The sequence below is a fragment of the Oncorhynchus clarkii genome, chromosome 10 (genome assembly GCF_045791955.1).
Source record: "Oncorhynchus clarkii lewisi isolate Uvic-CL-2024 chromosome 10, UVic_Ocla_1.0, whole genome shotgun sequence".
Lineage (NCBI taxonomy): Eukaryota > Metazoa > Chordata > Actinopteri > Salmoniformes > Salmonidae > Oncorhynchus > Oncorhynchus clarkii.
The window spans coordinates 15,416,789-15,435,505 of record NC_092156.1 but is presented as its reverse complement, the minus strand read 5'-3'; the positions used below and the strand labels follow the sequence as shown (position 1 = coordinate 15,435,505).

The following is an 18,717-nucleotide window of genomic DNA, read 5'->3' as shown; positions in this document are numbered from 1 at the left end:
GTAAACATTGAGAGGGAAACAAATTAAACTGCTTACATTTCAAATGGACAGAACCAATGTTTTCAACTTCTTTATATTGATTGATGATGCATGTACAATATGTATTACCATGTAAAATACACCATATATACAAAAGTATGTGGACACCCCTTCAAATGAGTGTAATCGGCTATTTCAGCCACACCTGTTTCTGACTGACAGGTGTATAAAATCGAGCACACAGCCATGCAATCTCCAAATACAAACATTGGCAGTAGAATGGCCTTACTGAAGAGCTCAGTGACGTTCAATGTGACACAGTCATAGGGTGCAACATTTCCAACAAGTCAGTTTGTCAAATTTCTACCCTGCTAGAGCTGCCCCGGTCAACTGTAAGGGCTGTTATTGTGAAGTAGAAATGTCTAAGAGCACAATGACTCAGCCGCAAAGTGGTAGGCCACACAAGCTCAAAGAACGGGACCAGCTAGTGCTGAAGCACGTTAAAACGTCTGTCCTCGTTTGCAATACTCACTACCGAATTCCATACTGTCTCTGGAAGCAACGTCAGCAAAATAATTATTCGTCAGGAGCTTAATGAAATGGGTTTCCATGGCCGAGCAGCTGTACACAAGCCTAAGATCACCATGTGCAATGCCAAGTGTCGGCTGGAGTGGTGTAAAGCTCGCCGCCATTGGACTCTGGAGCAGTGAAAACACGTTCTCTGGAGCGATGAATCACGCTTCATCATCTGGCAGTCTGACGGACGAATCTGGGTTTGGCAGATACCAGGAGAAGGCTACCTGCCCCATTGCATAGTGCCAACTGTAAAGTGGTCTGGTTGAGGAGGAATAATGGTCTGGAGCTGTTCCTGCGTTCCCGGATACTGCATTGAAGGTAAATGCTGCATTTGTCGGCTCAATCTGAAATTACCTTTACATTTAAATTGCGCTATAGTGCGGATCTTCCTCTGTCCGGATTGAATCTAGCCTTAGTGAAACTTCCCCTTACACCTTCATATTGAGTGAACACTCTGAACATACAGTATAGAAAGCTCAGATAGTTCTCCTAAATGTTGCTCTTAGAACTGCTGTGAGGCCCCTTGCATTCCCATCCAAACCAAATGTCCACAAAAACCTTCAGACATCTTCTTCTCATGAACTGTAAATCAGATTGACTCAACTCGGGTTTGTAATTCGGTATGCATAATGTAGATGTAGCCTGGTTCCTCTCTAGGTTTCTTCCTAGGTTTTGGCCTTTCTAGGGAGTTTTTCCTAGCCACCGTGCTTCTACACCTGCATTGCTTGCTGTTTGGGGTTTTAGGCTAGGTTTCTGTACAGCACTTTGAGATATCAGCTGATGTACGAAGGGCTATATAAATACATTTGATTTGATTTAGGTAAGGACAGTAGCCTATAGGAGTGCTATGGAAGCATTAAGCCACCTGGTGGCACTGTAGAAAATGTACATACTTATAGCTCTTTGCTCGTTTGATATTTGGAAAAAGGCTCAAAGCTTAAAGTCCCCCTAGCAGCCCAAATCATCCCAGTCTCTGAAGTTTCTTTAAAGCTACTGTAAAACGATTTGGATGCGAGTCAACGATTGGTGACCGTTGCTAGGTAAATCAGATGGAAAAGAGGGGATTGCAGTCTACTTGTCCACATACAATCATTATATGTGGGAGAGTAATTTGGGTGAACTATCCCTGAACTGAAACACTGCTGCAGCAATTGCCTCTACAGCTCAGAGCAGCTATGCAGCTAATGAGGCAGAGAGACTCACCTCAGCCTAAAGCCCACATGCACCTCGTACAGCAGTCAGCTAGGCAGGACTGAGAGCGCATGACCCAGTCAATCAGACTAACCTTTGGACTGAGAGAGTTCATCATCTAGATAAACAGGTATAATCAAAAGGTTTTATAAAAAATAATACTACACAAATCATCCAAAGAGGGAATCTGAGTCTTAAAGCCAATTTCTTCCCAGACACCAGAGATTTAGGGGAGAACAAGAGCAGATTCGCACAGGCTTGGCTGGCAGAGCTGTCCCTTCAATGAGAGAGATAATAATGCGCATTGCAACCAGCAGGAAAACAATGCAGAGCGAGAGACAGAAAGAAAGAAAAATATAGAAAATGATTCAGTGCTGTAACTAGATGAGGTTCTAAAACAGGTATTGTAATGTGTCAACAGAGTAGTGTCATCTGTAGAAAAACCTTTGAGTGTCTCTAAAAACATTTTTTGTAATAAATTGTAACAAGATCCATTCCTCAAGCTTTGTATAGTTTGACAAAGATGCAACTACCGTCTTAATTTGAGATGTGTCTAATCTTGTTTTGTTCCACTTAAGCTTTAGTCCCTGGAGTAAAACAAATGTTGGTACCTATACTCTTCATTACAACACAGCATGCAGAGAACAAAGCAATGCATACACACACCAACTTCATTCACAATTCTCCTCTCTTTCTCATACACAACCACACAACACAGGCACAGACACACAGCTGACTAGCACACATACCTCTCTGTGTGTGCTTCAGCTCCTCTATCCTCCTTTCTCTGCTACTACTAGTCTGTCTCACACTGGGTGCTGTCTTCCTGTCTTCTGTTCGCCTGGATACTGTATGCTCGCTCACTCAGCACGCTCGCTCACTCAGCATGCTCACTCACTCAGCACGCTCACTCACTCAGCACGCTCACTCAGCACGCTCACTCAGCACGCTCACTCACAGTCCTCTGACTTTGCCCAGTGCATCAGTAAGCAAGCCAACATGCATGGGGGAAGGAATATCTTTCTCATCTGGCAAGCTGAAGGATGGATAGAGGAGAGGCCAATTGGGAAGGTGTTTGTAACAAGGAGTATGCAGGCAGCAGTGTTAACATCCATTGGCTGCTATCCAAGTATAGTAGAGCACAATCCCCAAACACCTGCCCCCATGGGCTGAAGCTGCCTTACCATGGAAAAGAGGAGGGAAGCATCTTCCCGTTACTATCTGTCAAAATGACTTCTCGTTTTATTTCTCTGCTGCAGTACGAAAATGTATCTGGATAAGAGTGTCTGCTAAATTACTAAAATGCACAAATCAGATAAAGTTAATTGAGTGGAATGAATCCTATGACGGGTAGATTGGAAAACTAGTGGGCAGGAAGCAAATGAAGAAGGGGTAAAGAGAAAAGGATGATGCCACACCTCTAATAGTTTCTTATTCATTCATCATGCCGTTAAATACAGCAGTGTAAATCTAAGCTGTATATGCAACTGGGTAGACTATATTAGACTCCCGTCATGCCCGGAATGGCTTTAACGATAGGCAGCCTGGAAATACTTGAGTCCATATGGAATCCCTTGGATGAGTGTCAAACTCCTTACTAAAAAGTTAAAACAGAGAAATCACGCCAGATGATATTAAAATGTGCACTGATATGTTTTATCATGCCAACAGATTCTGGCCCTTGAATTCATGTACACAATTCAGACTCCATAAACGGGTGTCTTTCAGAGACACTACCATGAAGAAAACATGTAAGAAATGTATGATATAAGATTATATGATGTAATGTATGAAAGAATATTACAAAACAAGATGCCCGTTTGTGTCTATAAAGAGAGTTTATCTCTGTGTATTGCTCCCTTTAGAATCACCTGATTCAAGCCCTCAAAAAGTAAATCTGGATAGTATTAGACAGCTGCCCAAATCTATTTCACAAGCACTCTCAACACTCGGATCATGATGGAGCTTCTTTCTGACACATGCATTGAGGGGGAAAATAGTCATGGCACAACATGTTACATAGAGACAGGGTTATCCAAGATCCAAGGTTATCCAAGTAACTGAATCCTCTGTAATTTGGAAAGCTTAAAATAATAACATAAAATGCGTCAGAAATAGTAATTATAGCAACTGAATTTCCAGTCACCTAAACCATTGTCTAGGTTTCCCTAGGGAAAGGGTGTGAACATGTGCTTCAATATTAAAGGGATAATTCATCCAAATTACCCATGTTTACCTTGCCACTGTCTCCAAATGCTAGCTTTTTAGCACTTTGACACAAAACCCATGCAAGTGAATATCTCTGATTTCAGATGTGTTGGAATTTCGTCAATCATCTTTAACAAACTTTATTGAGCTACACAATACATTTTAAACACCTTGGGAGGATTTGGACATGAAACGCAGAAATCAGAAAGATTTCTCTTTCAAAACAAAAGCACTTTGATATTTTGTAAAGAATGTATATTTAGAAAATATATGAAATACATGAATAAGGGAGACAGGAATAGTAGCTTATGTGCTACCGAAAATGACTAATTTTTTTCTCTGCATGTACTTGTGTGTCATGATGACTGGGTTTGTCAGTTACCTATTTACATGTGTGGCAATAATAAAAATAAATCATATGAATAATAATAAAACAGGGACAAATACTAGGAACCAATTTACTAAGATTGTCCCTCGTTCAATGTTGGTCTCAAATTATTTTAAAGAATAAAACAAAACAAAAAAGCTTAAATAAATGAAGAATTAAACAGGCAATTAAATGGGTTGGCCTTGAGTTCAGCAAAATAAAGTGCAAAAAGTTTAAAAGAATCCAACAAAAAGAGGATGTGTAAATGGATGGATGGAGCAAGATGTGTTGATGGATGGAATAGAATGTGTAGATGGCTGGATGGATGAAATAAGATGTGTGGATGGATGGATGGATGGATGGATGGATGGATGGATGGATGGATGGATGGATGGATGGACGGAAGGATGGACGGAAGGATGGAATAGGATGTGTTGATGGATGGATGAATAGGATGTGTTGATGGATGAAATAAGATGTGTTAATGGATGGATGGATGAATAGGATGTGTTAATGGATGGATGGATGAATAGGATGTGTTGATGGATGGATGGATGGAATAAGATGTGTAGCTGGGTGGATGGGTAGAATAAGATGTGTTGATGGACGGGTGGAATAGGATGTGTTGATGGATGAATGGAATAGGATGTATTGATGGATGATGTGAGATCTTGATGCCTTACACCAGGAAAAAGCACAGTGGGCATTGGTTTGGGGCTCTGAGCTGGGGTATAGCGTCAAGACCTGAAAGACAGACTGTGACTGAAGTCTCCTACATTCTGTATTTACTACAGTTGGGTGCATTAAAATGTTTAGATGGCTGCGATTTTGTTTATCAGTGATAAACAGTTTAATATGAACAAAAACCTGTATGATATGTAGCTATTTGTAATTTGAAGTGATTTTTCATCGTTGCAAAGGCGAGAGATGCAATTGCCACTCCAATTGAAGAATGACCCAGGACATAGTATAAGAATTCGGTCACAGTCATATAGAAGGGGTGTGCATGGGTATGAGGTATGGAAGTTTACATACACCTTAGCCAAATACATTTAAACTCAGTTTTTCACAATTCCTTACATTTAATCCTTAGGCCAGTTAGGATCACCACTTCATTTTAAGAATGTGAAATGTCAGAATAATAGTAGAGAGAATTATTTATTTCAGCTTTTATTTCTTTCATCACATTCCCAGTGGGTCAGAAGTTTACATACACTCAATTAGCAATTGGTAGCATTGCCTTTAAATTGTTTAACTGGGGTCAAATGTTTTGGGTAGCCTTCCACAAGCTTCCCACAATAAATTGGGTGAATTTTGGCCCATTACTCAACAGCAATGTATTTTATGGCAATGTACTGGTATTTACTAGACAATTACAGTTCTGGCCCTTAAAAAGTTATTTTTACTTAACACTTTTCTGCAGTGAAGGTGACCCGCGGAGATCCATATAACAGCAAATGCTGTCAAATACTCACAAATGTTCCTCATTTGACCTGCTGCTGCCAAAGTCATAGGGAAAAAAGTCCTGACGTTCTTTCATTTGATTTTCAGCAATTATATTGGCAGATTGTTCAGTTTGTGAACTACATTTACATTTGCTCTTATCCAGAGCGACTAGGGTTAAGTGCCCTGCTCAAGAGCACAGACAGATTTTTCACCTAGTCGGCTCAGGGATTCGATTCAGCGACCTTCCGGTTACTGGCCTATAGCTCTTAACTGCTAGGCTAACTGCTGTCCCAACTATCTAACTTTGCAGCTGGATGTGCTCAAAACAAAAAGGCAATAGGTTCTCATTGGTAAAAACATTTCTCTGACCAAATGTACCGTGTACTGATTCTGAGGACAATCTTCGGACAAACTGATTCGTAGCAGGACAACCTTCCCAGAATACACCTTTACAGGCCCATGACTCCCGCTTACTGCAGACATCCCATGAAGTATTGCCAAAGACAACCGCTGACTTTAATCCAACATGACATGTTTTGGCACACTACTCAAAGCAACTCAATGCACCACAGGCAATGTACTGGAGATTTACAAGACGGAGATGGACAGAAAATGTCCCTTGTGGGTTATTAGTGTTTATTTGCTTTTGTGAAATTATGTCAATATTTGTCCACAGGATTTGGTTATACTAGGGCAGTGGTCGCCAACCTTTTCTGAGCCTATGCAACATTAACACAGTCTTTGTTGTTTATTTTACTCACGGTGCCGGTGCCTCTGTATCTGATCATCAGTCTCTCAGCGGATAGAGGGAGAAAGCAGCAGAGGGTCCACCTCTTACCGCCCAGGTAGCCGAGTTTGCACCTCCAGTTCAAAAGGGGACAACTTCACCTACCCGATGTGCCAGGCAGCTTAATAAAGTGTACCTACAGCTAACAGCACGAGAGAAATGTATAAAATAGGAGTGAGTATTTTTTATTGTTGGCCTTTTTACAGAAATGTTCGGCGATCGACTTGGAATGCTTTGATGGGTTGATGACCACTGTCCTAGAGTGTGTTTTGTCATTTGTCTTCCACCTTGATCATGAAGCTCAGTGATTGGCTGTTACAGCTGACACTCACCCTCGGGCCTGTACTGAGCAATGATGGTGACAGTTTGGCCCGCCCCCTTTAGTGCTGCAGCCGCTTGCTCGTGGGTGGCCCCGCGTAGGTCGATGCCATTAACCTGCAGTGACAGAAAGACACACCCATCTCTACATTAATTTTGTACTTTTTACAACTGCAAACAAAACATATCAGGTTAAATAGTGCCATCCCTCCTTCCCTCTCCCTCTCTTTCCACTCATCCCATTCACCTCAATCCATGTGTGTGTGTGTGTGTGTGTGTGTGTGTGTGTGTGTGTGTGTGTGTGTGTGTGTGTGTGTGTGCGCGTGTGTGTGTGTGTATGTGTGTGTGTGCGTGTGTGTGTGTGTATGTGTATGTGTATGTGTGTATGTGTGTGTGTGTGTGTGTGTGTCTATGTGTGTGTGTGTGTGCGTATCTGTGTATGTGTGTGTCTTTGTGCTCACTGCTCCAATGCAAGTCTGACAGTGTGAGGAAGTGAAGAGATTGGGAAGTGAGAGACTATGTGCCTGAGAGAAAGAGAGGGAACAAGTTATTCTTAGACATGAAAATCAGGCCAGAGCTGAAATGCGCCTTAACCGCCTACTATAATGAAGGTACCAAGGCCAAAGAAGGCAAGGGCACCCCAACCACAGTTTTACATCCCTTTTAATCATGCATCCAGAGTGATTTGAAAACCCACCTTACATGGTTGAAATAATAAAAATAGTGAATACAGAACGAGGTGTGTCTAACACGAGGGCCAAACCTTTAAACATGTTTTCCAAAGCTGCATCACTCCATGTCAAATTGGTGATGAGTTATGGCCACTACATGTTTGCCACTGTGCCAGTATGTGGCTTGATGCTACCCTTTTACTGCGATAGGCTACTGATCTTTCCAAGATAATTTAACTTGTACATGTTAATCAATCATTTCATCCACACAGCTCGCGAGCGTCTGCGTTTCCGAACGCTCAAAAATAACTTATATTTGAGACGCTCAACACTGGGCAGCCTTTCGCAAGTCCCGCCTCTTCCTTCTCCTAATTGGCTTTGAGGAGTATTATTTCTGTCACAAACCAATGTGGGTGCTTGGAAGAGGAACGAGAAAAGATAAATCAAAGCTAACCAACTAAAAGCTCAAAACGAACTAGGTTTCCTCTTTTATCTGTGTGTTAATAGAGGGAGTAGAGAAACACACGATTCTGAAACACACAATTCTGATTCCGGGTCAAAATTCAACAAAGATCCATGGCCTCCTGGGTGGCGCAATGGTCTAAAGCATCGCTGTGCCACCAGAGATTCTGGGTTCGAGCCCAGGCTCTGTTGCAGCCGGCCGCGACCGGGAGGCCCATGGGGCGATGAACAACTGGCCCAGCGTCATCCGGGTTAGGGAGGGTTTGGCTGGCAGGGATATCCTTGTCTCATCATGCATTAGTGACTCCTGTGGTGGGTGCAGTGCACGCTGACCAGGTCGCTAGGTGTACGGTGTTTCCTCTGACACATTGGTGCGGCTGGCTTCTGGGTTGGATGTGTGTTGTGTCAGCGTGTGTTTCGGCGGAGGCATGGCTCTTGACCTTTGCCTCTCCTGAGTCTGTATGGAAGTTGCAGTGATGAGACAAGACAACCAATTGGATACCATGAAAAAGGGAGCAATGAAAAAATTCTACAAAGATCCAGCAAAAGCTGTGCGGACTCTGGGTCCGTGGGGCTACGCACAATTGGCCTAGTGTCGTGAGGGTTTGGCCGGTAGGGATATCCTTGTCTCATTGCGCACTAGCGACTCCTGTGTCGGGCCGGGCGCAGTGTGCGCTAACCAGGTAGCCAGGTGCATGGTGTTTCCTCCGACACATTGGTGCGGCTGGCTTCCGGGTTGGATGCGCGCTGTGTTAAGAAGCAGTGCGGCTTGGTTGGGTTGTGTTTTGGAGGACGCATGGCTTTCGACCTTCGTCTCTCCCGAGCCTATACGGGAGTTGTAGCGATGAGACAAGATAGTAACTACTAACAATTGGATACCACGAAAATTGGGGAGAAAAGGGGGTAAAATTCAAAACAACAACAAACAAAAAATTTGAATTGGTGTGGATAGACAAAATCAACACGCGGTTCAAAAGTTACAGCTAGGGGTGTAACGGTTCACCAAACCCACAGTTCTGTGATTTTGGGGTCATGTTTCAGTTCAGTTCAATGTAATGCCAACCGTTACTGTAGTGTTGGTATTCCTGGTTCCATATATGATCATTACAGCCTTCAGTTAATTTAGCATTAGCATTACATTTGCACATCAATTATCTGTACAAGTTTGATTTGACGGTTTGGCTGATAGAATGAATGAATAGGCATTGGAATTTTGAGAAACAATTCATCAAATTGAATTGGCTTGTTAATCGGCCATCTTATGACATAGCAACGTTTTCTTCACAATATAGTTAGGTGCACGTAGACCAGCGAGCACACATTAAATCTGGTGTCAAAAGGTTGTTCCTAGGACCCCTAATAATAGTTCAATTTAGTTTTGAGATTACTTTGAACACATTTTACTAAATTCAACAAATAATTCCAATTACGTTCAACCTGAAAAATGTGTGTGGATATAGAAATGATCAAATCAAATAAACAGACCTATGACTGCTTGCCTTCTCATGAACAAAATAAATCAGTAAAGATGTATAGTTTTGATAGAAGGCTACAGATATACAATGCTGGCAAGCGTTTGCACTCACATGTATCGACTGTACTGTACTGTGTGTACACAAGAGTGTCTTTGTTTACAGTATACGGAAATGACTTAGTACTGGGACTGTTTCTCAGGACCATCTTGAAAATGGGACATCTCATGGATATAATCTTGCCCATTATAGTCTCAGTATATTTATGAATACATGTACATACCTGTGTGTGTGTATGTAGAAACAATATCAGTATAAATGTGTACTTCATCCTGTGCGTTTGTTGGGGTAAACTCACCGACAAGATCTGGTCTCCCCTCCGCAGCTCTCCGCTCAGGTCGGCAGGCCCTCCCGCCAGGATGAAGGAGACAAAGATGCCCTCTCCGTCCTCCCCGCCCACGATGTTGAATCCCAGGCCTGTGGAGCCCTTGTGGAGGACCATCCTCCTGGGATCCCTGTACAAACAGGTCAGATAGTACATCAGCTCAGCATCCGAGTCCGAGGGGCTTAGCATCTTGACTGTCCGTCCAGGAGAGAGAAGAAGAAGAAAGACAACCAAGCAGTACAGATGCGTTGGCACGTAAGAGCGTACAGGGCACAGTACGGAGATGGCAGAGGCCCAAAGGGGGATTGTGCTCTACTTAGATCATTGTCCCATTTCTGACTGGTTTCCTGGAGACGAGGAGCCTGCACATGAGCGTGAGGGGAAAAGTGTGCACGCACACACACACTTCCTCACACAGACACGTATGAAGACAGAGCTAGCCTCTGTCACCAGCTCCCACTGGAATAAAGTCAAATAGGAATCAGGACATTCTGAGAACACCTTCCCCAAGAACTCTTTGGAGAGATGAGACTGATTTTCCTTGCAATTCCACCAATCTACTGTGAATGGAGCACTGTCTCTGTCAAACCAACACAAAATGATCTACATAATAATATCTGTAAAGTAAAGCTAGATGGTTCTGAGTTGGTAGCCAGGTCTCTTCTTGAGTTTCTTGACAGGACAAGGACAGATCAAGTCTGGAAATCAAGCTATAGAGATGGATAGAAATGCATTTCAAACAACTTTGGTTCGTATGTGTCAAGTGTCTCCGAGAAGGAATGCTGATCGAGAATCAGGTCCCGTGTAACCTTATTCAATGTGATCGAAAAATTGCACACACCTGGGGTGTGAGTACTTTCTGAAGGCACTGACCCAGGAGTGCCTTCAGAAAGGTGTGTGCTGACTTCTTCCACATTTTGTTGTGTTACAGCCTGAATTTAAAATAACATTGAGATATTGTGTTACTGGCCTACACACAATACCTTATGTCAAAGAGGAATAATGTTTTTCAAATTTGAAAACATTTACTGAAAAATGAAAAGCTGAAATGTCTTGAGTCAAGTATTCAAACCATTTGTTATGACCAGCCTAAATAAGTTCAGTATTAAAAACGCCTAGGAACTGTTCAGGGGCAGAACGACAGATTTGTACTTTGTTAGCTCAGGGGTTTGAACTTGCAACCTTCCGGTTACTAGTCCAACGCTCTAACCACTAGGCTAACCAGCCGCACTCTGTGTGCAATAATAGTGTTCAACATGATTTTTGAATGACTACCTCATCGCTGTACCCCACACATACAATTATCTGTAAGGTCCCTCAGTCTTGCAGTGAATTTAAAACACAGATTCAAAAACAAGGACCAGGGAGGTTTACCAATGTCTCGCAAAGGGCAGATATTTGTAGATGGGTAAAAAAAAAAAAAAGAAGCAGACATTGAATATCCCTTTCAGTATAGTGAAGTTATGACTGATGTCTGAAGTCGGCTTTTGACTGAAGTCGGCTTGAAAATCTATGACAAGGCTTGCAAATGGATTTCTAGCAATGATCAACAACCAACTTGACATAGCTAGAATAATTTTTAAAAGAATAATGTGCAAATATTATACAATGCATGTGTGCAAAGCTCTAAGAGACTTACCCAGAAAGACCAAAAGGTATTGTAACATGTATTGACTCAGGGGTGTGAATACTTATGTAAATTTGATATTTCTGTATATCATTTTCAATACATCTGCAAAATGCTCTAAAAACATGTATACGCTTTGTCATTATGGGTATTGTATCAATTTTGAATTCAGGCTTTAACAGAACTAAATGTGGAATAAGTCAAGGGATATTATTACCTTCTGAAGAAACTGTGGTATGTAGGTTCCCTTAGATTGTTGTGATAGGACCTAACACATGTTCTACATTCGATCGCCATCTACTGGAGTATTAAAGAAACACTTCACTGATCTTATACTTCATATATTCAGCACCACACCAGTATATACAGTTGAAGTCAGAAGTTTACATACACCTTAGCCAAATACATTTAATCTCAGTTCTTCACAATTTCTGACATTTAATCCTAGTAAAAATTCACTGTCTTAGGTCAGTTAGGATCACCACTTTATTTTAAGAATGTGAAATGTCAGAATAATAGTAGAGATAATCATTTATTTTCAGCTTTTATTTCTTTCATCACACTCCCAGTGGGTCAGAAGTTTACATACACTCAATTAGTATTTGGTAGCATTGCCTTTAAATTGTTTAACTTGAGTCAAACTTTTTGAGTAGCCTTCCACAAGCTTCCCACAATAAGTTGGGTGAATTTTGGCCCATTCCTCCTGACAGAGCTGGTGTAACTGAGTCAGGTTTGTAGGCCTCCTCGCACACACTTTCATATCTATAGGATTGAGGTCAGGGCTTTGTGATGGCCACTCCAATACCTTGACTTTGTTGTCCTTAAGCCATTTTGCCAACTTTGCTTGGGGTCATTGTCCATTTGGTAGACCCATTTACGACCAAGCTGTAATTTCCTGACTGATGTCTTGAGATGTTGCTTCAATATATCCACATAATTGTCCTACCTCATGATGCCAGGAGGGCTGCAGCAAAGCACTCCAAAAACATGATGCTCCCACCCCCGTGCTTCACAGTTAGGATGGTGTTCTTGGGCTTGCAAGCCTCCCCCTTTTTCCTCCAAACATAACAATGGTCATTATGGCCAAACAGTTCTATTTTTGTTTCATGAGACCAGAAGACATTTCTCCAAAAAGTATGATCTTTGTCCCCATGTGCAGTTGCAAACCGTAGTCTGGCTTTTTCATGGTGGTTTTGGAGCAGTGGATTCTTCCTTGCTGAGCGGCCTTTCAGGTTATGTCGATATAGGACACGTTTTACTGTGGATATAGATACTTTTGTACCTGTTTCCTCCAGCATATTCACAAGGTCCTTTGCTGTTGTTCTGGGATTGATTTGCACTTTTCGCACCAAAGTACGTTCATCTCTAGGAGACAGAACGCGTCTCCTTCCTGAGCGGTATGATGGCTGCGTGGTCCCATGGTGTTTATACTTGCGTACTATTGTTTGTACAGATGAACGTGGTATCTTCAGGCATTTGGAAATTGCGCCCAATTATGAACCAGACTTGTGGAGGTCTACAATTTATTTTCTGAGGTCTTGGCTGATTTCTTTTGATTTCCAGTGATGTCAAGCAAAGAGGCACTGAGTTTGAAGGGTGGCCTTGAAATACATCCACAGGTACACCTACAATTGATTCAAATGATGTCAATTAGCCTATCAGAAGCTTCTAAAGCCATGACATCCTTTTCTGGAATTTTCCAAGCTGTTTAAAGGTACAGTCAACTTAGTGTATGTAAACTTCTGACCCACTGGAATTGTGATACAGTGAATTAAATGAAATAATCTGTCTGTAAACAATTGTTGGAAAAATTACTTGTGTCATGCACAAAGTAGATGTCCTAACCGACTTGACAAAACTATAGTTTGTTAACAAGAAATTTGTGGAGTGGTTGAAAATTAGTTTTAATGACTCCAACCTAAGTGCATGTAAACTTCCGACTTCAACTGTACATGTGAAAATGGCACATTTGTATATGACGTAAAAAAAAGAAAGAAGGTGAAATAGGTATTTAAAGCACTTGGGTAAATCAGTGGTACCTAAACATTTTTAAGGTGTGTCTCAAAAAATGTGTGAAATAAGATTAGTGTAGGACATTGTCTGAGTATGGTGATTGTTGTAAGCTTTCCTGTAAGAAAATAACTACCACGAATTTGAACTGTGACACCACAGAGCAGGTGTGTAATGATTCTGTTGCAAAATATTTTGTCTGTTGCAAACAAGAGTTTCTATTGAACAAATTCAGGTAGGTCCCTCCCAGTTTCATTTCCTCTTTTTGCTTCCGTTTGGTTCTTAAACAGCAAACGGTTTCTGTAATGAATACACCCCAAGCAAATTCCAATCACCCCAGGCAAATAAACATTTGGACCTCGAAGCCAGTTCCCCTGCTGATTTAAATTATTTCCCTCTAATAAGGGACTGATTTAGACCTGGGACACCTGGTGTGTGCAATTAATTATCAGGTTAAACCAGCAATAGTCTGGACCTCCAGGCTCGGATTTGAATACCCGTGCAATAGAGCACCTATAAAACATCGTATACAGCTTGTTTTGGTATTCAGCATGTTTTGGTTATACAGCATGTTTTGGTTATACAGCTTGTTTTGGTTATACAGCTTGTTTTGGTTATACAGCATGTTTTGGTTATACAGCTTGTTTTGGTATACAGCTTGTTTTGGTTATACAGCATGTTTTGGTTATACAGCATGTTTTGGTTATACATCATGTTTTGGTTATACAGCATGTTTTGGTTATACAGCATGTTTTGGTTATACAGCATGTTTTGGTTATACAGCTTGTTTTGGTATACAGCTGAGGGATTGTCGGAACGGCCAACCTGCCAGCACTCAACAGAGAATTGCTTCCAAAATGTAACACTAGATGGCAACCAAACTCCAGATGGCACCTGAATGTCCCTTAATATGGCACAAAAGTTTAAACCAAACTTGAAATGACGCCACGTATTTCAAATCTTCTTAATGTAGCGGATAATATTGGTTGGGAATAATATTCATGGAAATGGGGATATGTAAATGTTTGTCTTTCTGTGATTCGGGGCTCATATTCACAAAGAATCTGAGACAATCCTGAGAGAATACTCATGAACTGTGCTTAGACCAGCTTTGAGTATATAACTGAGAGGCTTTCTCAGCTAAGACAATGCACATGGTTGACCCCCTTGCTAGAAATGAGAAGCCGCTTTCCCCTCTCTCATTGGTAGATGCACCCTTTTTAAAGACTATTGAGATGGACAAGTTCAGGTAGTCCTTCTCGACTCGTCCGTTTTCTAGTGAATACAACCCTGATGCTTCTGTTAGAACACACACGGGATTTAAGCCAGGCTCTCGCCCTCCCTCAGTGTCCCTAGAGGCCCCCTGTGACACCAACACAGCCAGCTGCAACCCAGTGATAAGGAGAACGGAATGGTTAGGCAGCTGGAGGCCCACGGGAGGCTATTCTAGGCTAGAATGCAGGGAGGTAGCCTACAGTTAAAATGCTAATGCTAACTTAGTTCTGTAATATCGATTCAGCACACCTGCAATAGCTAACAGACAGCACCACGGCAACCACAGGCATCTCAACACAATCATGTGGGCGAACAGGAAAACAAACAAACAGAGAAAGCTCATTGTGAATTCCACCTTTCTCTGGATAAGCTCAGACAACCAATGCATTAAACATGTTCCATGATATGCCGTTCTCTTCTCGCCTCCAATTTATTTCATCTCACCTTTTGTTAGGCTTTACCAGAATCTTTATACTCATGCAGGTCCTTTGATATTAAAGTGTTAAAATATGAAAATATTGCTGGGAGAATGCCATGAAAGTGAGAAGTAAACGGACATGTTGAATGCAGATGGTTGGGTAGGCTGCTTAAACATGTCAACTGGCCAAAAACATTAATTTTCAACCTTCATGCATTGTCAACGCTGGTCAAAATAAAGTTGCGTGATTTCCATTGGAGTTTTGATAGAGACAACAAGACTGTACATAGAACATGACTATGCTATCTAAGTACTTGTGTTTAAGCAGTTCCCACTCAACCTACTCAATTTACAGTAGAATGAGAGGTGAATACATCCCACTGGGCACAGATGTCAGTTCAACGTTTAGTTTTGATTTACAATTGGTTGAGTTTTCAACTAATGTGAATTCAACAAGAAAATACCATGTCATTGGATTTAGGTTAAAAGTTGAAAAAAAAAAAAATGAAATTCCCTTAAATTGATGACTTTTTGCAAATCCAATGAGTCAACGCCATCAAGTTGATTCTTTCGGTCGAAATGACGTGGAAACAACGTTAATTGAACCAGTTTTTGCCCATTGGGTTAATCCTTTGAGAAATGCTTGGAACTGCACACCCCCTTGGGTGGTTTTAAAAAAAGATACGATTTGATTATTTCCTGCTCCCTCTGAGAAGTTGAATGGCAAAGCACTGCTCTCTAGGGTTGTAATTGGATTAGAAGAATGAAAGTGGCAGTGCACTTAGCCCACAACATTGAGGAAATGCCCCCAAAAAAGGGTGACAAGGCAATTCAACTAACTAACTAACAATTCAACCAAATGGCACCCTATTCCTTACATAGTGCATTACTTTTGACCTGCACCCTATGGGCCCTGGTCAAAATTGTGCACTATATATGGAATAGTGTGCCATTTGGGACGTAACCACTGCCTTCCAGTTAATAATGGTTCAAAGAAGTGGTTATGCCTACCAATGAGCAATTAGACAAAATGTTTACCTTTTTTTATGACATAGGCTCTGTGATTGTGAGGCTCTTGCTAAGTCTCTGTAAAAGGAGACAGTAGCTAAGGCTCCTTATTAAAACATTGAAATAGCTAATAAAATCATTATTAAATTCAGGTGGACTAAATTAAAGTCTGATAATCCTGGTAGATTGGGTAAAGTTTCCTCTAGGTACAGATCTAGGTTCAGCTTCCCCTCCCCCAAACCTAACCTTAACCATCAGTGGGAGAAATGACCCAAGATCAGTGTCTAGGGGCAAATTCACCCTACAGTACGTCAATCATTTCTGTCAACTACCCTTGACCTATCAATAAAGGATTATTGAATCCCATTTGATGGTTCTCAAATGCATCTCAGTTAACAATGTTTGACATGTCAAGACACATCAAGCGTAGGGAAAGTCATCGAAATGAAATGAATTCAATATTGAGTCGGCACATCCAGAAAAAATCTATGAACATCCTTTCATCCCTACTTGTCATTTTAAGCCAGAGAAGCATTTGTGTGACACATATGTACACAATACAAATGGTATGGAAGGATGCCAAGTAAAGCTACATTCTGACAAATGGTTGAAAAAAAACAATCATACAAATTACTAAATCAAATTTTGGGTTCATCCACATGGTCAGAGCTTGATAAAGACCTACCATAGTGTGCTTCAACTGAGTGACTCTTCAACAGCAAATAAAAAAACATATGCCATTCATTTGAACCATTGTCAATGCCCACATAAGTGTCAGCAGTTTGAAATATCCCTTGTAAGTTTAACTTTGACCAAATACAAAAACAAACCCTACTCCGCCTCTCCTTTAGGCTGCCACATGTGAACAACACCATTTCATTAATACATATCTAACAAGCGCTGCAATTACTTGCATAATGGACAGCAGGCTTATCCATTGAAATATGATGCAGTAAGTGCCAAGTCTCCATTCCATAGACATAAAAACCATTAGATGGTGATAGCTCTGACATCAGCCACGTACTCCTATGGAAAACTCCCGACGGCGCCTGAAGCCAGAAATATTTTAATTTGAAGCGCGCCATATTACTGAATACGGCTGAATGGCACCCAACAAAATTGCTAAAGATCATGGAGAAAGTGGCCGTAAGTAGCAAAGGATCATGGTTGATGTAGTCATTTTCATTCTGCCTGAGAGACACGTGCAAAGAACGTGCATGAGCCTCCTCTTAACCTGCCAGCCCGTGATTGGTCTGTGTCACCACGTGGTTCCGTGTTGTAATGATTCTGGACAGTCAGATAGCTAGCAACAATGGCAAGAAGCTGCCATGTGGGGAATCGTAGTCCCACAAAATTATGCGTGTTAGCAGTTAAGCTTTCAAGATAAAGCACTTTCAGTAAAAAGCAAAAAGAGTGATGAAAACTGAACTGCTAATCTAGAAAATGTATCAAAACACTAGAGATGTTTTTTTTTTAGTAAAGTGATCCTTTAACCGCCTTAACCGTCAGTGTACAGTATTCTGTTAGTATTGTATTGTATTAGGTTGGTCAAACTTGAACAATATGGATGAAGCTCAGACGGCTCACTTGAACTCATCTGGTCCTAACAGCATCCATAACACCTTATGCCTTATTCATGAATACCATCACACTCCCCAGCTCTGCTGATTGTATCCATAGATACGCTGCTCATGCATAAATGATAAACAGGATGAAATAATAAAAAAGCCCTGCACAAACAAGATAAAGTGCTATTAATAGGAGAACAAAGACACAAACTGTAATTGTATGCTTACCACTAACAGAATCTTGATAATTATCATATAAAGTGGCACCTCAATACTTATATTTCAATTGATGAGAAGAAGTACTGCTGTTCTTGTTGATGTTTCAATATGTAAATTATTATAACTCCCATCGAGGCCAATTAGGAATTACTTTAGTTTTCATAAAATAATACAGATAATTGAAATTCTAAATAAACAAGCAAACATTAACGAAGGTGAAGGCCGTCCTGACCCAGAAGGATAGTGCTTGTGGTTTCAACTACAATGTGTTTAGGGCGAGCTAAGAAAGAGAGATATACTATTTTTGAATCTCAGATAGTTTGAGAATATCTCTAATATCTATGACCAATGCAATCACCACTTACCCCTTAACATTACGATCCCACCAACGGACAAAAACACGTTGAATGAACATTATAGCAACGTCATAATAGCAACGTGATATTTCAATGGAATTCTTTGTTGGCTTTGCAAAAAGTGCGTCTAAAACCATTGCACCGAAGTAAAAATGGTCCATGCTGACTTCCATAATTACATTTTATGAGTCCTTCTGACAGTAGTTGCTATAGGCTTCAACAAACCACATTTACCAAATGCCCTGATGCTTTTCAAATAAAAAACGTTTACTTTGAACAACACTGCCTGTGCTTGCGAAAGATGAGGCCAGCAGTTTTGGACTGGATCAGACCCCTTTGAGACAGAAGATTCTCATTTACATTTGAATCATTTA

General features: G+C 41.1%; 1 protein-coding gene across 24 annotated transcripts in view; it reads right to left on the bottom strand.

Annotated features, from left to right (window-relative positions):
• LOC139418051 (discs, large homolog 2 (Drosophila)) overlaps positions 1 to 18,717 on the bottom strand; it is a 290,161-nt gene that overhangs the window by 13,973 nt on the left and 257,471 nt on the right. For all 24 annotated transcript variants that reach the window (XR_011635267.1, XM_071167181.1, XM_071167182.1 and 21 more), the window contains 2 exons: positions 9,836 to 9,992; positions 6,887 to 6,989 (listed from right to left, as the gene is read on the bottom strand). Coding sequence is in view for 23 of the 24 variants with exons in the window: in XM_071167181.1 (XP_071023282.1) it covers positions 6,887 to 6,989; positions 9,836 to 9,992 (260 nt within the window). In the remaining variant the exon portion in view is untranslated. The remainder of the gene's footprint in view (positions 1 to 6,886; positions 6,990 to 9,835; positions 9,993 to 18,717) is intronic.